The sequence below is a fragment of the Nipponia nippon genome, unplaced genomic scaffold (assembly GCF_047370975.1).
Source record: "Nipponia nippon isolate SJK-2023a ecotype South Korea unplaced genomic scaffold, ASM4737097v1 scaffold_3, whole genome shotgun sequence".
Taxonomy (NCBI): domain Eukaryota; kingdom Metazoa; phylum Chordata; class Aves; order Pelecaniformes; family Threskiornithidae; genus Nipponia; species Nipponia nippon.
The window spans coordinates 105520521-105544554 of NW_028262347.1; the positions used below are offsets into that span (position 1 = coordinate 105520521).

Consider the following 24034-nt stretch of genomic DNA (forward strand, 5'->3'; position numbering starts at 1 on the left):
AAAAAAAATAATCCCCTCCCCCCCATAACAAAGCCCAGCTTTTAATTTAGGAGCATGCTGTAAGATAGGAAAAGTTATTTTGTACATTTATAAAGCAGAATAAAATTTAATATTTAAAATTTAATATTTATTAGAATTTCTTCCAGTAACAGCATTCAACATCTTAACAAACCAAGCTGTGAAGTCTTAAAAAAATCTAGGATTACAAAAAAAGTTAAAATAAGTTGTTCCTTATATTTAATGGCAACAAAGGGGGAATTTTCTATTTAAAAACAAACTTGTCATATAAACAGTATATGCGATTAACATGATATGTAATTTTCAGAATGGATACACAGTGTATGAATACCAATCTGAATGGAACAGAGGGGCGGAACACACTACCCCCTTAAAATCTCAAAATAGGCTGTTTGAAGAAAGGGGAGGGAGGAGGACCTTTCCAGTGAAATAACTTAGAAGATACCACGCAATGGACAAAAAACGCAAGAGTACAGAAGACATTACATGACACCCTCATTACAACACCCCCTCAAGTCTGGTTATACAGTAAATAAAGTTAGTAAAGTGCATCTTTTAAAGACTTGTCTAGTGAAATAGCTTTTCCAAATATGAAACACAACACAAGACGTGCAGTAACAGTTAAATCATAGTGTAAGTTTTTAAAAACTAATCTTTACTTTTCATTCACTAAAGAAGAAAAGTTTTAACTGCAGTAGTGTTCACATTATTCTTCAATAGGATGCATCCTCATGTGCTTTTGTTACTTGGCAAATCTTTAAATATGGAGCATGGCAAAATTATGCAGTTTAAGCAAGTGCTTCTCTCAATGTAATACAATTCTTCAATGGCAGAACGGCCACATGCAGCACAACCATGTTAGATTTTGGGAAGCTTTGGTGCACTAACGACGGGATTGGTCTCCTGCAAATACCTTCGCCCTGCACTCTTATAGTCGTAGGTGCAGGTGTGAGTCTCTGCATAGCGGTGCGTTGCACAGAAGTTGTTTCCACATCTGAAGAATCAAGAATATTAGAAGTTACAAGCTTTTAGAAGCTTTTAACTCTCTGACATGCTGGGAGCCCTTTGGCTTAATCATGTCTCGTTTATTTGACATAACTGCTTGGATTGTAATCATCCTTGACTGATAACATTAACTGGTGGGTAATCAAAATGACATTTTTGTAACTGAATGTTACAGTTTTGACCCAACAGCCTCTTCAGCTGGGAAGTTAAGCAAGATCAGTACTCCTGGAACCAGCTAGCAAGGATCAAACACACTTATAAATTAAGAATGATGGACTTGGATTTATTTTATTTCTTTTTAAAGACCTCACACAACATCAGTTTGTAGAATTCAGAGGACAAAACCATGGAACTGAAATAATGGCATCAGGTGAAATCCACATAATGCATTTCAATTCAAAAACACCGCATCATTCAGACCACCAAAACAGATGTTCAGTTCAGCATAACTTCTGCCTGGTATAACTCAAATTAGTTATTTGAGATTAATAAACACAGATTTAGTCAACTCTAAAGACATCAGACAGACTAACTATAGGGAACACGACTTCCTACATGACTGCATAAGGGTGCATCTTTCCAATATCAGTTGCAATTTCAATGAATTAAGGTTATGACTTTTGCCTTCAAACTTGACAGCTTGGCAGCTAAGACTAACAGGAGAAAAGCATACTCTGGATGTTGTATCTGATCTGAACAAGTGCTTTAAGTGGAGACTGTCCTCTTGCCTAATTATTTGATAAAGTTGCTTCTTGAGAGTTAAACAATGATATCATTCAAAATCAGAATTCTCTTGAAATGGATTAAGCATTACTTGTCCACCTTACTGTCTCACTATCAGACTATAATCCTCTATTTATCTGTCTGTCTATCTGGGTTCATAATAAACTGTTCCTGAGGCTTTGTGTGCCTGGTAATAAATTTGCTTTTCTTTGGCTCTTGGTCCCTTAATCACCAGTTCTCTCATACGACTGTATGCTCTATTTGGTTCATGTTCCATTCTACTAAAAGGTCATATGGTTGCTCCTTTTGAAACTAGAACGAATGCTATTCTTGGAGATGCATGATTTCCCCCCTTTTTCTGTGCTTCATTTTATACCTTAAGCAAGCTGCTTAGTTACTCCTAGAAGAGCTTGCAGCTATTTGCTCAGCAGGAAAGCGTGCAGTGTCCAAACCTGTTTCCAAATCAAAGACTGAAGAGTCAGTAAGGAGGCAGTTCCTCACCCTGAAACCCTCCAACACAATTCCCCAATGGCAGAAGTCTTGTTCATTTTGCTGTTGAATGGCATGAACCAAGATCAGCTTCAAATGTAGCCCTCACAGTGCAGCAGTTCCCAACCATGACTAGCTCATAGGAAACGATACTGAGAAAAGAATATCTTGTGGGAAGCAATACTTTGAGAATCAAGATCAACAGAGAAAGTGAGGGGTTTTTGTTTTTAAAGTTTGCAGTGATCACCACCAAGCTCCAGGTCTTATTGTGTTGTCTGCCAGTCATGATTTGGGGTACCAGCACTCTGGCGTTCTGCTTTTGAGATGCTCTAGATGCTCAAAGGTGACACAAGAAACAGAACACATGTAAAAATCAAAAAGTTGTCAAACGTAAATTTGTATAAATTCACAAACTGTGCAGATGTGTTGTAATAGGGCCAAATCTGAGGGAGATTTTCTGAAAAATTGTACCAAAATCAGTTTTTCCTCAAGTTGTTAATGATATAATTATTATTGAGAAACTTTGCAGAACACAAATCTGTAGCAAGATCTCCCCACACCAGTATAACATTTTTTTTGTAACCATGTTCTTTATTTCCTGCTATCTTGCACTCTGATACCTTGCATTTCTTGATTTTCCTGGAAGAAAATCCACCTCAACAGCAGAACAGGTACAATATTCCTGAATTTCAATTCCTGGAATTTTGCTGAACTGAGAATTGCAACTTTTTTTGAAGGTTGCCTTTTGATTTGCTACGCTTAAGGAATACCATGCAGCATAGAAAACTTTTTGGTTAACCCAGCTATCAATTTTAAACAACAGCTGGTTATATGCTCAGCCTACCTGCACTCATAGCTGGTTGCCAATCCAGTTTTCTTGCCACAAAGAAAGCAATGCTTTGTAATTTTCTTTTTTGCTTGAATTGAGCCATTCACAGGTGGAAGATGGGTTGCTTCACCTGCTTTCAGAGGTAGAAAGACAGCAAAGACATTTTATTTTTACTTATTGCTGATCACAAACTAGTTATATGCTATCTTTTGAAATGCAGATTCATTTTGTATTTCTTAGGATACTTCAGGTGGAAACCCCAAAGCCTAAACAGAGGGAAAAAAAACCCAAAAGCCAAAACAAAAAAAACACACCTCAAGCCTATGAACACCTTTGGAAGAGGCAGCACAATGTGGGACTTAGACCCATTATTTTTAACACCTGTTAAAAGTTCACATAAGCAAGAAGTTACAGAGGAAATCAAGAAACACGTCTTCCCAAATGGAAAAGGAAAACACAATATGACTGGGAAAGTACTGCACACAATGGCTTTCCAAAAAATCAGTTGGGCATTTAAGTATCTAGCATCTAGTATATTCAGTAGCTAATAACTCAAGTTTGCCAAATAAATACTGCAACATTTTAAAATCTTGCTGGTACTCCATAATTGGAAGAAAAGTAAGTTATTAGACTACAGGCCTCTATTTAGCTATATGGTTTCATAAGGCACTTTGCAGATGTTTGTAAAATTTCTGTACTTAAAAATTTCCTTTGACTTTTTGCCCTTAATTCTTGGCTGTTGCTTTATAACTGGAGAGCACGTAAAGAAAAGGCATCTTCCTTCCCTCTGTAGAAGTAAGGTCTTCATCCACAACTTGCTTATGCATATTTACCATATGCTAGGACAGTGAAAGTGAGCCACGCATCCTCTCAAACGTTCATTTCAGCGCTTCTACCTCTATATTGTCAGGATGCTCCCCAAAAGTGACCTCATGAGTTCAGAAGTACTTTTTGTCCAGCGCACCTTTGATCCTAACAGTCATTTCTCAGCTGAGATACAGCAGGCTACATTCAATAGCAACACCAAGCAGTTAACTACACATTACAGTCATCACTACCAACCAGTGCTATCCCATTGCTATCTAACATGGAAACTTCCAGGCAATGCTTGTCCATGCTATCAGTTTCATCATCTAAAAGCATACTATTTCAGGAACATCAGTTAGCCCAGTCTGTGAAAAAGACAAAGCTTGAAGACAGCCCCTCCTGTGGACCACACTTAAACAGAAAAAACAATACACCTGTCCTCCCATTTATGGTCCCTACAGCAATTAATGTAAATGAAGGCCTTCGATAACAAACTGAATCTGTCCTTTGGCCAGTTATACAACAGATCATTACCAGCCATCTCTCTCTCAAGAACCTGCATGACATAACGACATCAACTTTGTCTTTCTCACGCCTGCAACCTGTTAGAAAACACACTTTTGTCTGACTTAAGATACACCAGAGGAGTGTCATCTTCATAGTGCTATCCAAAATGGCACAGATGATAGTAGGCTTTCCCGTCACACAGACATGGCTATTAGGGTATCACCTCTTCTACCATGGAGTAGGTAAGGACAGACCTGTTAATATATTTATTGGCTGTCAATTCAAAGCTGCACCCCCAGTTGTGAAACAAAGGCACAATACGCTATTTTAGCAGCTTTTGCTCCCACATCATTACATCATTTTCCCTGTTGCAGCTGCTATTTGAAGATCTATCTTCTAGCTCATTCTCTATACCTGGATGTTAAAATCCTGGAATACATGCCTGCCTCTCTTTTCCTAAGGTGATACAGAAAGAAAAGAAAACCTGCAAACTGCAAGTTAAAGATGTGAAGAAGAAAAGTCGATTGTGCTGAGAATCTTTAGCTCACTGCCTCAATAGTTTTAGAAGTACTAATCTAGACAATTCCACCCCTCCCAAAAGAATTAATCACATAAGAACTTAATACTTAGGCACAACACATCCATTTTCAGTAGATGTCATGCATTAAGCACTCCACAGTTACCAAGACTAGGATAGAAAGAATGATGCCTATCACAAAAAATAAGAGAAAAATCTGCACGATATCAGTAATCTTCAGCATCCATGCCCTTATTGCTTCCTGCCCACTTTTCTTTTGACAAATCCTTCTGGCTCAGGCTGTAGTCCTAAAGACAACGCTACCGATAAATTTTGTTCTCATTTTAGTACCCTCAGAAGTACTCACAGAACTGACCTTTTGGAAACTTCAGAGCAGAAAGTCATGTTTATGTCTACAGATGACACGCAGGATTCATTAAGTATTAAAAAAAGCTAGGAAAGAGTCACAGTTATGTCTACCTAAGATCTGGATGACATCTGTATGTTAAAGAATTGCTTAAAATATTAAACGTTATACCATGTGTAATACAGCAAGGACTTTGAAAGACATATGCCTTACAAAGATAAATGATTCTTGTCCTCTATACATGTGGTATATCAGGAAAGACTAAAGAGTCATCTTCAATTATTATTTAAGTCACATTACTTACCTACTCTTTTCCCTACAGCTGCAATACTTCCATTCATTCCAAGCCCATGCGCAGACTAAAAAAAAAAATTTCCACAAGGAAATTACTAGCAGATGGAAATTAAATGAAAAGTTAGGCAGTCTGGTATCAGCTTATTTGAAATCAATGTTGTACCAATCAACGTACCTATGAAAAGTCCAAGAAGACCTCTGTACAAAAAAATTAAAATTCCGCAATATAAAGCCTTATTCGAAATTACTATTTAATAGTCTCCCCATACTTCACAACACACCAAAACAACAAAGTACATTAGAGATCTGAAGCTAGGCATATATGGTGCCAGTCACAGGGCAAACTTTGGAATAAATGACAATTAGTGAGCAGTAGAAGTTAGATGACACTTCAAACACAGACACTCGTAATTCTATCATTACAATAACTAATAATTTTAGTTGTGAACTGAACAGCCACTTTAATTGTTATGAAAAATTACTTCTAGGACCTGTTTAGATAAACAGGCAGTTAAGATATGAACAGGAATTCAGAAAACAGTGTAAAACTATGAGGGATTTAAGGACACCTCCCCCTCCCCATCTGCCTTCCCTAAAAAGACACAGACACACACATGAAAGTAGTTTTCATAACACCAGTACCAGAAAAGACAGGAAAACTTTGATTTCTTTGGAAGCATTAGTACTCACTAGAATATATTCAGCAGCTTCATTTGGAGGAGCAGTTTTCCTAAAGCTTTCTTCCTGAAAATGCTGAAGGTTTGTAGGTAGTGCAATACCAGAAGTCCGAAACCTGCCTGTCCCACAGGAACTCTGTAAACTTTCCCTGTTTGTGCTTCGGGCCAGCGAAGCCAGAAATCCTAAGTTACTTACAGAACTCACAGGTTCTTTGGATGCCTTGTTAGCCACATCTGTGATGTCCCTAGCCTCTGCTTTAGAAATTACATCAGGTCTTTTGCCAAGTGACTCTACTTTCATGCTACGAAATCTAGTAGTCCTAGAAAAAGAGGAGTCTGCTATACTACGGACTTCCAATGATCGAAGGACGTTTGAGGAGGCTGTAGATCTCAAGTTACCAGCCTCAAAGCATTTGGGTTGTGTTTGTGGTTTCAGAGAACTGTGACGTGCCACTTGCGCTGAATACCGAAGAGGTGACAAAAGCAGATTTTTCTGTGGACTTAATTCACGAGTACTGAGAAGACCAGCCCCCATTGCTGCAGTGCTCAGCACTTTGCTAATAGGTTTTCTATGCTGCTCTACAACCTTAGATTCTTCATCTCCATCAGACAGTTCAAGTTCTGGGTTCACCTTTCCTACGTCATATATCTCACTACACTGTTCAGTGGTGCTTGCTTCTGTTAACAAAGCAAAAGCATCTGTTTCAGGTAGAAGTTTTTCTTCTGTTCCATATAGTTCTACATTTGTTATATTCGGAAACAAAACAGCATCCTCCTCACTTGTTGAGGTCACATTTTCAGATGCTTTTTCTGAATTTGCAGACAGAGATGAAACAGGAGTCAGAATACTATTTGTAGGTAGTTTTGCATTTTCTAGTTCGACGCGAGATATTTTCGGTGGTAACCTGATGCTACTAACTGACTGAGACCAAGAGTTGCTCTGCCAAGTGTCATCTTCCTTAAGAAAGTCATTAGTTGTGGATGGCATTGTTCTGCCAGCAGTGGCCAAAGTAGCCAATGCTGAAAGTGCATTTTGGGAAGACTCTGAGGGATATGAATTCCCAGGAGGAGGTAGGCAGGACTGTCCGATATGGGGGAGCACTCTTAAAAAGCGGTGACGAGCAGCAGCCACTGAGCCACTAGATGGTCGAGGAGCCATTGGAGGACGAGGTTTCACCTTGACAGTTTTCTTAGGCTATTAAAAAAAAAACAAACAAACAAAACCCACATAGAACAACAATTAGTATTTGAATTATGGTTGCAAAGACCTGACTGAAATCATATTCCCAGGAATTCAGATAGTGTAAGGCCAGAAAGGACCAAATCATTTTTTCTACTCCCTCATCTGTTACTAGCCATCAAGACTTCACCCCAACATCTCAATAATAAAATCAAAGATTATAATCAGAACAGGCTTTTTAGTAAATAGACCACATGTCAGAAGAATAGAAAAGGGAAGCCAGAATGCCATCAAAGTTACCCAGAAGAGCTTAGAGTCTCAAACGAGATGAACAATGAAAGAAAGTATGTCATCTTCATTTTACATCTAGGTAACCTACACAGACATGAAAACCAATGTGATGTTTTATCTTCTAGGTAATCTCATTCTCATATTTAACTTTATAGGCTTTTCAGTTACAGTATTTCTAATGAAGTTTCATTTAAGAGAAACATTGATTTTTACCAGAGCAGTACTGCAAACCAATGCTACTTAAAGGATCAGAAGAAAAACCAAAAATACCAAAAAACGCACACACCCAAAAAAGCCACCCACACAAATAAATCCAGGACCAGTAGTGAATTCTTTCAATGTGGACAGGTAGATCCAAGTAAAGCCAATGCCTCAACAGCAGAACATTTGTACAATAGCATTTACTTAAACAATAGATAAGAAATCATCTACCCTTGATCACCTCACTTCCCAAGACAGCAAAGTATCTGACCTGCTTTTTAGAAAAGCCAGCACTAGGAAAGTGCAAGCCATTTTACAATAGAAAAATTGAAATCACAACTTCACCTTTTTACTCAAATTCATGTTCTCCATCTTTGCCTTGAGTAGTTTCATTTTATTCATAGTAATTGAATTCTCAATTATCTGTTGTCCAGAAGGCGATGCCTCTGTCTCATCTTCATCATCAGCATATAAGTTATAAACTGAACCACCACTGAAAAGAAAAGAAAGTTTGTGCTCACCCTCTAATCAAGTAATTTAATTATGTTTTCAATGTAGAGTATTCTCACAACTAGAAAGTCATATCCGAAGTTGATCTGTTGACAAAGCATTATGTAAAATTGTATGCAAAGACATTTCAAATCCATTTATTTTAGCACATAAGCATTCCTTATTAGATGCTCACGCAAAATGATGATGCTGAAATCACAACATAGCCACGCTTCTGGGAAGTTGTTATACCATATACAGTTGGTTCACACTCACTATATATTTCCCCACAGAGGGGATATCCAGTTCCATAAATGTCTCCTGAAGGTATGGCCAAAGCTGTTAACTGTGTGACTCAGACAACAAGCTGATCAGTTTTCCAATTAACCAGACACTGGCATGGAAGGAAAGTCCCAATTTCTATCCATCCTGAGGGGTGTTCTCACCATAAATGGAAATGGAGGGGTCACCCATGTGGATGTGATATTCTATTTCTCCTTTTCAAAATAAAAAAAAAAAAATAAAAAAGGATCAGTTTAGGTTTCCAAGAGTCTCACATTTGGAAAAAAATAAACAGATTAGAATTGCTAGACCCAAGACAAAATATTTTAACTCAGTAGTCACTGGAAATTTGTAGCCTCACATTGCCTTTTTCCATGCTGTATTCAAACAGAATGCAAAAACACAATGTTTTAAAGTCAGTATCTGACTTGTTTTTCCTGTGAAGCATTAATCACTAACACACATCCAACATTTGACAGTGAAATGAACGAACCATTAGGAGTGTCCAATTCATTACAAACTGATGCATTTTCAACACTGTATATAGTACATTTTAAAGAGTGTTTTAATTCTTCCATTAGGCTGTCAGCATCTAGAAATCATGGCAATCAGGAAATTCCCTTGTGTTCACACAAACGTCTTAGCAGATTGAACTAAAGTTTTTACTCTCCAAAAGAGACCAAGGAAGAACTAAAGGACGTAAGAAAGTCAGTACAACAACAACAACAAAAAAGTTTTCACTAATTAGAGCTGGCATCTTACCTGATTCTTGGAAATATTCTGCTGCCCTTAGTCAAGAGCCAGTATTTTTGCACTGACTCTCCAAATCCATTTCCTAAAACGTAGCAAAATTCCAAAGGCAACACAGCTGGGAGACAGATCTTTAAGAGCAAGATGGCAGCAAATTCAAAGCAAGAGTCAGCAAAATAGTCCAGCCATTTCTTAGCAAAAACTGAACATCTCCATATGGGGACAGTCAACATGCATATTACATACCTCTCCTGGTAAAGATTCAACACTAAAGAATCATTTCAGAATTTTAACTCTGCAAAGACTTCAGTCACCAACTCTACACAAGTCTTTGAACTTCCCTTCCTCCAGTGTAAAGACAAAAAGAAAAGTGACGTCTCACACGTTTGGTTGTGTTGGGTTTTTTTTGGTGGATTTTTTTTGTTTTGTTTTGGTGGGTTTTCAGGTTTTTGTTTTGTTTTTGTTTTGTTTTGCCTTTTTTTCCACAAAAAGAATTGTTATCCTTTTTCTTGCATTTTCTAGCTAAATAGGAGCCAAAAACACTAAAAAAAAAGGAGTAACAAAAGGATTTTTTGCTTTAATGTGATTGTAAAATTACAAAAGTTAGACAGGGAGCTTTGTTCTTGATGATACTTTTAGCCCATTTTCCAGTGAGTAAATTTCAAATTTACTTTGTCCACAGGTGTCAACATTCCTGAGATCTTGCTTGTAAAATGCATACCTCAAAAATGATCAGTAGCCTGTTGAAACACTTTTGACACCCGTGCCTGCCAGTCCTCTAGCACAACTTCACCAACTTTATTTTAATCCAGAGACAATAATCATTGTAAGTATTTACACCTTGTCAAGTTTTAACCATTCATGTAAGCACAGATAAAATAAAATGATCTGGAGAACTATAAAACAAAACCCAAACCAATGTCTCATTTCTAAATTGCAGTCACTAAATTCTGCTCCACACATAAGCAATGTGAGAAAAGCTGATAAACAAGTGCCTCAAAATGCTCAGTCACCAGTATACCCACACATATAAACACATTTAACTGTCAGTGTGGAAAACACTAGTATTCAGAGTGATTCATAGCCTTCCTCTATAAAGATCAAATGAAAAGGTCTGATCTGTTTCCATTATCTCCTCCCTCTGTTACTTTTTTCCATTTCCCACAAAGCCTGACCCAGCCATAACAACAAATTCAAAAATTAAAATTCTGCCCCCACGCCAAATTACTGTCTGCCTTAGTAGAAAAGCTAATAAATTAACTCCCATAGAAAGCACAGAGGAAGAGAAACAGCTCAAGCTGAATGTTTTCAACACAGGTGGCTTCCAACCTAACTGGGTCATTTGACCAGTGACAGCACATTTCTTAACCATAATGTATTTGACTTTTATACATGCTGTTGTGCTTCGAAAGGCTTACCAAGATGCCTTGCAAGAGCCAGAAGAGCACGGTTTATTCCTCCAGTTTGCTACATTTAGACAATCTATACACTAGGATTACCTAATTGAGAAGTACTAAGAATTTCAGACAATTGTCCATGCTAGTTTTAAATGGGGGGGGGGGGGGGGAATTGTCACACACACACAAGAATTTGAACATGTAGGCAGATACCAGGGATCCCTTTATACTGAAAAAAAATTAAGTTCAAGCTCCTTCTGACAACTTCTTGCATCAACTCATATATATAGCATCCACAGTCCTAGCTTTGGATTAGTGTGGACGTTCTTTGGATTTAAAAGGTAAAAGGGAATAATTTGGTAATAGGCAGGGTATCGGTGAGAACAGGAATTACATCTGTTTGCTCCTCTTTCCAAAAGTGTATCTATGCCAATGCAGCACCAAGGTTCTCAGTTCTTACTGATGATGGTGGTTTTTACCTATTTCAAATCTACACACAATACCATATGTGGCCATTTACTGAAAAAGAGTGTAGGGGCTGAAAGATAAGATCACAGATCTAACATATTTGTATCTTTCCCTCCAGTAATTGTATATCAAACACTAGCTCTTTCTACTCTGTGTAACTACACGGGAATTCAACCTTGATATTTCATTCAGCCCGTAGTTTTTAAGTACTGATCTCTTATAAAAGTTTCTAAGAATAATATCACTCTGAACCCACTGAATCACACTGAATATAAACCCAGTACAAAGCTCTTGCTTTCGTTTTGCAAACAGGAACAAGAATAGTTACTTAAAACAGTGTAAGCCTTAGCCTCAGAGAAAATACAGCTAGTCCCCAGAATAGCGATTCCTTTCCTTACAGTTGTACCAATATTTAAGTTCTTGAGGGGATAAAAAACCCTACCCAAAAGCTGCAGCATAAAGACAGAATCTAATAATTTTTAATAGATATTACCGATTCTGATAGTTTTAGAAAAAAGACTAGTAATCTGTTTGGTACCTCAACAGTAGCTAATCTGAGGCCTAATTACGTCCAAAGGCTCGCTCTATTGATAATTATTTCAGTATATTTAAAAAAAAAAAAGAAACAAAACACAAACCCCAAAACCAAATCAAATCAAAGCCCCAAACCCCCACAGTTTCTCTGAAACTTCAGACAAACCCCCTCAGGATTTTGCACTGCCAATTTACTATCTTCCTGACTAATCATTTGGTCAAGTCATATCCACACGAAAAAGAAAGTTTATGCTGTGAACAGAGAAACGTTTATAAAACTAAACAAATGCCTTAAGATGGAAGAGAAAGTACTTAACAAAAGATTTTAATATCTTTCTTGCCAAATTGACTTTCCTGGGAAATGTTTGCTTTTAGAAAGGGCTGGAATGTTGAGAATTGCCTCAAGCACAAGGTCAGCTTTATCTCACTCTATTGACACACACAGTGACAGATGACTATCAGCATGACCACTGACCACAAATTACTACTGTATTGTTAGGCCACCCAGTTACAGCATTTTAGTAGCCCTTAGGGCACAATTCTTGCAATATTCCAGTTATATTCCAGATATTCTTTTGATAAAGTCAACAAATAAAGCTGAAAGTTATACAGCATCCCCCTTTTGAAGAATAATACAAAGATTAAAACCAACTTTACCTCAAAGATTCAGATAATGGTGTTAAAGTGCCATCTCCCCTATCTACTACACGGAAGAAATTCAACTGATCTCCTTCTCGATATACTAAGAAGGTAACTTGTTTGTTGGATGGCCCTTTCTCCCAGATCTCATCTCTACTGGGATCCATGTATTCAGCCATTTCCCTGATAGGGTCTTCCACAGGAACTACAAAGAGAAAAAACAGAATAAAACCAAATTATTATTATTATTATAGTTTTGAGCACCTTTGAGAGCTCAGCTCAGTTTACAATGGGAATTACCACCCTAGAGATATGCTGAGTGTTTTCCAAGTGAAAATTATCAAGGGGATTTCTCCATTTTCATTCCTCTATATATGATCCACATAACTAAGTTTATCATCAGACTGAACCAATGCCTGATTATTACTAACCAGACTTTAAAAACTATTTGTATAATGACATTACAGTATCATTTTTTCTGCAGGTGAAGGATTGCTGATTTTGAGACTTGATTCTGTACGTACCAAGATATTTGTTAAACTCAGGGTAAAGAAAATGAAAAGGATGGTGTGCTTGGTATGCTAAGGAAGAAAAGATGGAAAAAAACCCTCCTTTTTTGTTAAGTATTTTTCCAATTAATTTGGAACTGAAGTCTGCTCATCTAAAATGCTTAGCTAAGAGAAGCTGTTTACAGTTATAAGATGTTGCATGAAAACCACTATTTTTTAACTGAGTTAACACCTACCTCTTCTAGTGTTAATAGGTCCACCTCGCATAGCCAGAACTAACTTCAGAGTGCAGCCTTCTGAAATGCTGTAAATAACGATAAGTAAATTTTGTAGCATTATCTATTGCTTATGCTAACAATAATTTAGAAACATTCACTGCAGTTTTATTCTATACTTACTTATAATCATTCAAACAATAGTCATCCTTCAGCTCCGTATTATTCCAAATTAAATGCTGCTGAGAAACAGGAATACCTAAAGAAAACAAATGGGGGGGGGGGGGGAGAGTATTAAAATTGGAGCTTGGTGGTAGGGCTTTTGGGGAGTTTCGGTTTTTGAAGAATGTGGGGGTAATGGAGGAGAGGTGAGAAATGGGGATCACAAGGGAAAGAAGAAAGGAAGCAGGACAAGGACAGGCACTTTAGCAGCCTTCAGTCATGATATCCAACCTTCCAAATAGTTATTAAGAACAAAGTTAAGGTTTTCAGCAGGCTTGTGCTCACACTCAGAGTTCAATCTTTTGGCTCAACAAGGGGTCTACAGAAGTATTCGATTGCTTCAGGCTTATTGAATACTTGCTCTTTTCCAGTCATCAGATGAGGGAGGTTTTTTCCCTGTTATCCGTACCTCAGAGCTTTACGTCCACTGACAGAAAAAACAGGATAAAACTTCTAACTACAGGACTGCTGAATAGTTTAATCACAGACTGATATTCTGTATTACTCACAGTAAAGACAAGGTTGCATTAAGGTAACTGGTGGCACCTCTATTACAGTGGTGACAACTGTATATGTGTTTTTATCACTGCTTGGTTTGGAACCTGAAAGTTCACATGTACAATATAGTACCATAGCAGTTAGTCAAACTTTGTACTACAAACACTTTTATTTTGTTGTGGGCGTTCTTTTAGGCCATCAGAACATTTCACTACTTATATCCAGTAATACACATTTTCAACTCAAGTTCTGGGACAGATTTGGCTAATTATTTTTTGTTAAAAGGAAGTAAGCATACTGAGTATTTGTTCCATATTAAAAATCCATATTCTACACAACAATTAACTTTGTTTCTTTTTGCCTGCATAGTCAACTCATTTAGATACAGATGTAATACACATTAGAGGTAATAAACGTAAGCTGGTACAACCAAAGGTCTTCACATATTTTTACTAGAATGCTGCCACTTTCCAAATTTTGGATAGAGTACAAACCAGGACAGTTATGAAAGGATACGACATCTCGGATCACCAAAAAAAAATTAAGGCTAATAGGAAGATGAATAGCTGTCTTTTTTTGCCTTTGAAAAAAAAGCTTCCCTTCAGCATCAAAAAGAAGTACTGCAGTTCAATGTCTAGTGAAATCCAGGTAATAAAGATCTCGCTGTGCATTCCTGACAAATTGTAATTAAAATGAAAATCTATAGAGGCCAAGAACTACTTTTTCAAAAAGGTCTAAACACTACGCCTCAGACTAAGAAGCAAAAGCTATATATTTTCCAAAAGATTACATTAAAGTAACCTTATCTTACACTTTTATTCATTGTATGTTCAGGTACTTAAAAGGAGATGTAAGTACTAATGCTACGCAGTAAGACTTCCCAAAATACATCTGTCAGGAGGGGAACACAAAGATTAGAGTCTTCCAGGTGGTTTCCAAAAACATCTCAGCTTCCCAAGGCTTGCAAGAGTGCTTAGCAAGCTGTGATGAAAGGTTGGTTAAGGAGCCCCTTCCCCGCTGGAGGAAGGGCACAAAGCTATCAACACCCATCACCAGCAAGGAAGAAAACAGGACCAGATTCTGGTGGAAGTCCAAGCAGATTCAACAGGCAAGTAGGAGATATGCTAAGTGGACATCCCTGTGCAGAAGAGAGAGCGCACTTTGGAGGAGCTGTCATTGTTATTATTTAAGTTTTAGAGAAGATGACCATCTTCTTTTCTCACCACAGCTCACATCTAGATCTTCTCTTTTATGAACGACCAACACAACTTTACTCCACTTGGAGGCATTTAACATGAATCTTATATCCTCTGAAGTCCACAAGACATTTATGAGGAGAATATGTTCATATAGTAGACTAACATAATTGTTACTACACTGCCAGCTATTTAATAGCTGGATATTGGTTATGTTTCAAGTCTGCAGCGTAAGCAAAACAAGAACAAGCTGGCAGCAGCCAGCGAGTCTACACTGAAGTTTTCTGTGTTGTTTTGCTGTCTTCTGATTACAAACAGTCATTACTGTCTGCATTTGTTATGGTTTCAGCAGCCTCCAAGGAGCAATTTCCAATTACTTTGATAAACTGAGAGAGTATTTGTTAAAAAGGCTGTCTTGCAACTGGCAGTATTGCAGTGAAACATGTTTTTGTTCATTTAACAATGACAATGTATTTTTGATTAAATGAACAGATGAAATGACTATACTCTGCTGTAACGGGAAACAGACAAGTCTTTATTACTAATTCCCTTTTATGCTGCTTTCTAAGAATTCTGTATTTATACACGGAAGAAATGGTATGTGCTTTATAGGTTCAGGTGCAGGCAAATACACATCAGCTGTCCCTTTTCTGGATTATAGCAAGGCTTTCTTGGGGAGACATTTGCATGAGCTCAGCATGTAAAATTGGCAACAATAACGAGAACTGCGAGATACCACCCATCCACTATCTCGTCTCCCTAAGCAGCACGTGACTGTATCACTGGCCTGCTCTAAATCGGTACTGAGGGGAAAGTAGGGCAATAAGCTAAATCTCAACACCCAAATGCAAGTGGGCTAGCCAGGTGATGCTACAGGAGGACAGAAGAGCCTGCAGACTGCCTACTGAAATGGCTGCAGATGTGCTGACAATCTGACCTACTGAAATGGGGGAAGGAGAGGAGAGTAGTAGTTACTCTACCCTGTCTCTGAATCAGTGTATCAGATACACCCTTAAGCTTGACTCCTTTACTCTTCTTTCTAGCATGCTAAGTAGGCTCACCAGAAAAACTGATGTGGTGAAGTCTGACCCAGAAAAAAACCCAAACCCTGCAGATTTCAGAACAGAGTTGATTTTATGTTGTAGGTAGAAGGTTACTATGTCTAAAAACACCACAAACATTTCTAAATCAAAGGTCAAACAGCATCCTTCTCTTTCATCCAATGTTGAAATTGCCGGAGAGTTTCTTAAACATTTACTTTTTGTTCCTGCTTACAGAGAGGCTGCGCTGACAGCCTCATGTTCCCCCACCAACTAGCTATACTAGGGAAGAGGTGCAAAGGTTCACAATTTACAGCAGCAGGACCGTTTTTTCATAACTGTCAACCCCTCCAGCTTTCATTTGCATGATAATAAGCTACACTGGTGTAAATGGTGGTCAACACTGACCTACTCTTTATCCTAGGGACTGACAAAGAGGAGACTAACACCAGCAAGTCACCAGTAACTGAATATAGGCCCACAAAATTTCCTGACAAAGGTGACCTTATTTACACCTTCCAGATGCTGCTCTAACCATCTGATCTGGGCACAGGCTTGCATTTGCAGGAATGTTTTCCCAGCTCAGACAAGGCACAAAAAAAAGCTTCATGAACTTCTGGTCTCTATCAGCACAGTAAACAGGCAAATGACAAAGCAAACAGGAGACATAAAGGAAAAGTAGTAGACAGAAGAAAAGCAAGATTGGTTCTGTTAAAAACTCTTCACACTTGCGCAATCCACTTACTCCAATCCTGACTGAAGCATAGCTATTTTCTCTAATGCAAGTAGTAATAAATATCACTATGACATACTCTGAATTCACAGAATATTGAAAGAAATGGAACATCTAGAAGAAGTCTGCTTGATATTCATCCAGTTCCTTTCACTTCAGGTGAAGCTGCTGTACATAGACAGCAAAATGACAGCAAAAAGACCAAAGAAAAATAACAACTCTCATGATGAATTGAGAGTACACACACGTACAACAACAAAATTATTGTTGCATCTGTCGTTCTCTGCTGAACACAAGCATTCCAAATTAAGATGTACTCTGAAACCTAGTTCTGTTTTTTCCCTTTACAATAATACAAGAACAAGAGAACACCTACATTTTAATCTAAAAAGGTAGATGTTTCCACATTCATGGATCATAAAATTCAATTGCAAGCAGACACTGAACAAACCATGACTGAGTTGGTTTTTCTTATTTTAAAGCTGGCTACATAAAGAAAGGACTTAACACTCCATACTGCAGAATGGAAATTAATTCCTGCAAGTTGCTAATAATAATAATATCACCACCAACACCAAATCCCAAACCCCATCTCCTCCCTTGAGTCTCAATCCTATCTTACTGAACAAACACGTTTACAGGTATTATCTATGGTTCTTTAACAGATGATAGAATTAACCACCTCTAGGAATACACTAACTGAATGTTCCTTCTATAAAATTCAATATAATAATTGGTGTCTCCTAATGAGGAATACTACACTTTGTCCAGCTCAGCAGCTACAAAGACTTGTTCAATGGAGGAAGCAAGAAGAGATCTTTCCGGATTAAAAAAAAAAAAAAAGAAGAAGCCATTTCCTCTTTCAGTGAAATCCTGCTGTTTTTAAGTACCATTCATGTGTTAAAGCTCAGTCTTTCATGTCACCTTGAAACTCAGATACCATCTGATCCATGTCCCTCAACACACGATCCTGCTTTCAAATACAAATAATCAACAAGTAAAACCAAGGGAGTAGGTACCACTGCTGGCAACACTATGCTATGCTGCTGGCTGTGTGTATTCTAGCTTTTATGCCACCAGCACAGACAAAGGGAGCTATTTCTTCTCCAGTGTACCATTTTAAAAGGCTCATTCAGTAAATCTGAGACTAGGAGCAATTTACCCCAGGTGGCTCCAAAGTCAACATTATAACAAATCTAAATTTTTGGATACCAAGTGCTTACTTCACATGGAATGTATTTGAGGACAAATGCCTGGATCTGACCCAAACACACATCAGATCTTCTTTAACTTCAATTTATGAGTAGACTTGCACTGAAATTTCAGATGCATTAGAACCCATTAATAAATTTTTACCCACATTCTTTACTGACTAAAACCAACTGGAAACAGAAGGCTGAAGATCTTTCTTAGTAAGGTATCAAAGTCTACCACAGCTGTCTAAATAAAACCTTTCCACATCAGATCATTAAACAGGCACCAAGAATGACAAACAGTATCAGAAGTATATAAAATTCCTAACATGCCATCCATATTATCCTTTCTTATTACAGTTCAGTCTACAGCTATTGATATTCCAGTTGTTGACAAAGATCAGCTCATCTTGATTTAGTTTTATTATTAGCCTCTTATAATTAGAGGCATTGGTGACATTTGAACAAATTTGTTAACTTCTGATACAATTCTAGATTTTGTTCTTGGAGATCTCAGGTCTCAGATCATTTTCCCAAAACTTGTCCTTTTGTATGCTTACATGCCATCATCCTCAACAGCCAAATGAGCCCACGGAGACAATACGCATACTAGGGACCCTATATAGCCTCTCAGCAGTGTAGGAGGCATTCTCCAGCCAGAAGTGCAGCTTAAATGAGACAGGTTTGCATCCCATGAAAGTTGACACAATACAATAACAAAAAGTGAAAAACAGCAGCAGAAACAGATGTAAGCTTTCTGCTTCCCATACTAAATCACAACAGCAAAATTACATAAGGATTTTCACTCCACCTAGGTGATTCATTGCTTGAATTTGTGCACTGTAATAGGAACTTTGTCACTGAAAAGTTGTTAATTATTTTTTTACATGCAATAGCAACCCCAAATGCAACGTAAAATTAATGTGTCATTGTTTGTCTGTCACCTTCACGCATAGCTGACCAACCTGTTTTCACCCTGCCTCCCATAAATCATATTAATCTGGACATTACAGATATTTTAACTCTGTTCTGGAGTATCAAGGTATTACAATTGACTTCTAACAATTCAATAATAAGCACCAGTGAACTCTTATCTTCTGTGTTTTAATGAAATTTACTTATTAAGTCTATACAGCAGGCACCTAGGCCATTAATTACTTTATCCATTACTATGAACTACAACATGTAAACAAAATTCTGAATAAGCATATTATAACTTTATTACTGAGCTGTTCTTCTAAAAAGAACTTATGGTACTTTTGTAAGCTAGGCACATTCAGCCTACAATAATAAGCTGTAGATATAATTCAATATGTCTGTTCACAATCTCCTGTTTTGGACTACAAGAAATTCAAATTCCTCTTCCTCACATCTCCCACTGGTCTATTCATGCATCCTTTAAAGCTCGCTCCTTCATCTATACTGTCCAGATAGGCAATAGAGTACAGGAGAAGGCAGGCTACACTCCCTCTTAATTCACTCTTATTTAGCATTCTATCACATATCTGCTTGCATCTCTCCCACACCTACATTCAACGATGGAGAAGTAAAACCATTTCCTTTTCTTGTTTCACCTCTAGCCTCCAGGAGCACCTCAATGCGTTCTCTGACTTGTGATTAATTATGGCCCTGTCCGCAGGAAACAAAAGCATAACCACATAGCTGCACTAATGTAGCTGCACTAACATAAACTCTAGTTATCTGCACGGTGGAGCTTCTACTAAGAGACCTTACTAGCAAAAAGTCACCCCTATTGTTGCAATGCTTCTGTGTTTTAAGACTCGTACCAGCTACTTTTTTTTTTCTCATCCGTTAGCACAGATAAGAGGAGAGTATCTTAGATTCAAATCTAAAGCATCACATTACATCTCCCAGAGGGTCGGTTCAACACAGACAGAAGCATGAAAAAGATGTACAGGTATATTGGGGAAAAGAGGGGATCCCTTTTCTTAAAATTATCAACTTGGTACTCTCAGCTTGTGCAGCTACACAGTTCTTGAACTCCTCCAAAGCACGGAAGAAGATGCAATGCTGCAAAAAAGCTATGTATGTATGTATGTATACATACGTATTTCAAATCATGTTCTTTCATACAGGATCATTCCCATCCTCGAGGGAAATGGGTGAGAGAGGACTAACCTACATCTTTTCTCCTTGCATTAGCACCAGGACTGGCCTCATAACTTAAAAGGAGGTTTTCACTTTGCAAGATGTGCCAAGTTCATCACTTTAAGACAAAGCATTGCTCAGCCAGACCTCTACCAGCACAAGATCAGTCACCTAAACAAAATTCAAATCAGTAACTTTAAGCTGTCTTTGGGGTTTGCCTGCACTGCAGTTGCTCTTGTGACTGCAGTATCATAAACAAACCACAAACTGACTAACCTAAGAAGCAACAGCCATAGCACCTAGTTTAAAGCATGTTCAGACAGTTGCAACGCAGACATGCTATGAGACTCAAGTTTTTAACCTTGCTAATTAAGAAACAATTTATGTCAGAGAATCCTTTCAACACCAAAAATACTATATCCCATACAATACCATAACAATTAATGATTTACTGTAGCCTTTTAAAGATTTTAATAATGACACAAAAAAAAAGGCAAAAATACCAATTCCAGTGAAGCCTAAGCCATAAACTGATAGGAAAAGAACAGAAAAACAACCCAATTCCAATTAAACCTAAGCCATGAACTGAGCACCTAGCTTATATGTATTACTGAACAAGTCATTTAAATTAACTGGTTTGATTTTAGCAATTATAATTTGTAAAACAAGACTTCCTCTAAAGCAATGAAGTTGACGCTGAAATAAGAGAGAATAGTACCTTCCAGTCTTTGAATTTTAGCTTTCACAGAAAGAACTGTTTCAAAGGGGGAAACTCGCAGTTCAAAGCACGTTCCTGTAAGCGTTTCAATGAAGAGCTCCATAGTTTCATAAAAAGGAAGCTTGTAGCGAAAGGGTCCCATATTATCTTCATTGAAAAAAGGAGGCTCTTTCTTGTTGGCCATTACAAAGGATTTACAACTTCTTTGTAAGAAGATCTGTGAGTAAACTATATTCCACTTCTAGCCAAGCCAGCTTTGAGGACAGGTGTGGTGCGTTGCTGTTCATGTTTGGGACTTTTCACCTATAAAGCAAACAAGCATAGTTCTAACAACATCTGAACGCAGCTGTTAAAGAGAGTTTCAATTTATTCTTGATGAACAATAAAATAGCTATTAAGAAGCAGTAAAGCAGTATCTAGGTCGTGTAGCAGATAACCACAAACAATATTAGTAACATCATAGTTTTAGGACTCTAGTTCCAGTCAGCATTTCAAGTCCTACCTGCCACCTTTTTATTTTTGTTTTCACGAACGACATGACAACACGACCCACGATATTAATGCCCAAAGCCTCCTGCCAAGGGCCGAGCCCTCAGCAGGGTCAGAGCTGGAGAAAAACTCCAGAAAGACATAAACCCAGGGACTCGGGTCGGGCTCGGGGAAGGCAGCGGAGGAGAGGGCAGCTGTGCCGCCCGGGCAGCGCGGCGCTCCCGCCGGTCGGTGCAGCCCCCGCAGCGGGGCGGCAGGCCGGACCCAGGCCAGCAGAGCGGAGCGCCCGCAAACAAAGGAGCGAGAGCAGCTACCCACCCCACCGCCGCCGCGCCTCGGGGCGGCCTCACAGCCCCGACAGGACGCGGGGCCCCGCCGCCCGTGCCAGCCGTGCCCCCGGCCCGCCCTCGGTGGAGCCTCCCCCCTTTCCCTCCAGGGACGCCCCTCACGCCGGCGGGGCCTGGGAGGGAAGGCGTTAGAGCACTGGCCCTCTGCCCCCGCCCCGGTCGGCGCTCCCGCCGCAGGGGCCCTGAGGGAGCAGCACCCGCGAGGGCCCGGGGACCGCCGAGCCGGCCCGCCACGGGAGGGGGGAGGGTGGGGTCTCATCTCACCTGCCGCCGCCGGGCCCGCTCGGGGGGAGATGAGGCTCCTCTCCCCCCCGCGCAGCCCCGCCCACCACACCTCACAGTAGCTCGCCAGCCCCGGCGAGCCTCATGCAGCAGGCGGGGGAGCCGCCGCCGCGGGAGAGGTGTACGACCCAGGAGCCGCCCGCGCCGCCGCTCGCTCCCCGGCAGCCTCCGCGCCTACCTAGCCTTTATGGCATCCCCGCCAGCCGCCCCGCTACGGGCCAATGCGACGCCCGTTCGCATGCGGCTCGCCCAATCAGCTCCCTGGAGGGGCGGTGCTCCGGGCGCCCTCAGGGGCGGGTGTCCGCCGGGCCGCGGCGCGCTGCTCTCGCTTGTTGTGGTCGTTAAGGCGTGGGGCGGCGGAGCGTGCGCGGGGAAGGACCCGGATGCAGCGCCCCCGCCGCTAACAACGGCACCCACGTGACAGCCGCCCGGGAGGCCGCGGTGCCTCCTGGGACATGTAGTCTAGCGGGGGCGGGGGGGACAGCGGCCCGGCCACCTCCCGCTTCGGCTGCGGGGGGCAGGCAGGGCAAGGACGGGCTGAGGTGCGGGGGCGGCGGCTCGCCCTAGCCCGAGCGCTGCACGTGCACCGTTGGTCTGTGCAAAAACATCATTTACGCCTCAACTGCAACCTGAGAGGTGCCCGGGGATTGCTAATGCGTGCCAGTGCAGCACTGGGCCCAGTTAGAGCACGAGAGGGACGAGAAGGGCTGCTCTTGGGTGCCTTTACTCGAGGTCAGCGCTCCCCTCCATTCCCACTTCCACGTAAGGTGGCCAGGCCCATCTCCGGGAGCAGTGCTTCCCTCAGCCGATCACCATCTTCCAGCAAAATACTAGCGGAAATAAGCTTAGCTTATTAGGAGGCACTAATTACATTAACCACTTTACTTTCCATTTAGGTTTTAAATTATGCAGGACCTACCCTGACTCTAGCTGTTAGGTTTCAGGCCCAGTTGAAACACCAGACACAAATACTGTGGTTTTTCACATGCACAGAGCAGGTGTAGGAGGCCTCTGACAAAGAGCACTGAGCACGTTACAGAGTCTCCAGCCCTGCCCTTCCCAGAAAATGCAGCCATGGTTTTATCAAATTTGCAAAAAAAGACACACCAAGCCAAAATTCAGTTAAAACACCCAGTGCTCAGACTAAGCCCTCCCAAAAGTGAAGTGCCTAGGTCAGGATTTGCAGTCTGTTAGGGGGAGTTAATTGAGGACCATATATTTTAATAGGGGGAAGAGACTCTCCCTGTGCCAGTTTAGAAAGACTTAGGGGGAGGAAAGGTTATATCTGTGTCATGGTGTAAGTTGATATCAAGAGCTCTTCTCTACTGAGCTTTCACATTAAAGTTTAAGAAACACTTTAAGGCAGGAGCTTTTTTTTCTTCTACTCCAACAGCTTTTGGCCCCCAGGGTTCTTGGCTTGCAAACAGCACTTTTTGCAATGCTAATAGAAGTTATTAATGTGAAGGGCCACGAAGAAAGGAGGATGCAGAAAAGAAATAGAAGAATATTCACCATCTTTTTCCTCTCTCCCCCAGTATGCCTTTGAAGCGCTTCTAAGCGCAGAAGAAAGAAGAAGCAGTCCAAATCATGTATGAGGCATATGCAGCAGATGCAATGCCTATAAATAAAGTGCAAGTGCTCTCACTGTAGACACCCATTTGCAAATAGCTCCCACATTCTTTTCCAAGCTGCTACTCCCAACTTACCCCCCACTTAACGTGAATCATTGCCAGGCCCACCTATGGCACAAATCAATACATGATGTTTCTCCTTTATCCTTCCAACCTTCCCTTCTGCTTTACCCTCATTAGTGCTAGATGCTTCGGCTGTAGTATTTACTGTGCCTGATAAAGTAAATCCAACTTGAGAAACAAGAGACTGAAGCAGATGTCTCAGAACACGGGCTTCAGTGAAAGTGGGAATTGCTCTCAAAGAAGTCCTCTGAGCACATGCTTTAAATTCACAGAGAGCAGAACAGTCTTATGAGTTGAAGATAAAGTAATACATGGCTATCATAAA

General features: G+C 40.0%; 2 protein-coding genes across 3 annotated transcripts in view; both read right to left on the reverse strand.

Moving 5' to 3' along the window:
* The window catches only part of MARCHF8 (membrane associated ring-CH-type finger 8), a 112559-nt gene extending 106181 nt beyond the window's left edge, over window positions 1-6378 (reverse strand). Inside the window, exon 1 of the mRNA XM_087767408.1 lies at window positions 6247-6378. The gene's annotated coding sequence lies outside the window, so the exon portion shown is untranslated. The remainder of the gene's footprint in view (window positions 1-6246) is intronic.
* Window positions 146-22411, reverse strand: ZFAND4 (zinc finger AN1-type containing 4). 2 transcript variants are annotated; one of them, XM_087767404.1, is made up of 10 exons: window positions 21998-22411; window positions 20898-21200; window positions 13372-13447; window positions 13210-13277; window positions 12483-12669; window positions 8251-8398; window positions 6247-7428; window positions 5567-5621; window positions 3080-3194; window positions 146-1012 (listed from the first exon to the last, which is right to left on the reverse strand). In XM_087767404.1, exons 2-10 carry the CDS (start codon window positions 21079-21081, stop codon window positions 877-879), a joined length of 2151 nt encoding a protein of 716 aa, XP_087623530.1. In that variant the 5' UTR covers window positions 21082-21200; window positions 21998-22411; the 3' UTR covers window positions 146-876. The 2 variants fall into 2 exon arrangements, with proteins under 2 accessions (XP_087623530.1, XP_087623528.1); XM_087767402.1 differs by having other exon boundaries at window positions 3080-3197; window positions 21998-22410.
* Window positions 22412-24034: the final 1623 nt, after the last annotated feature.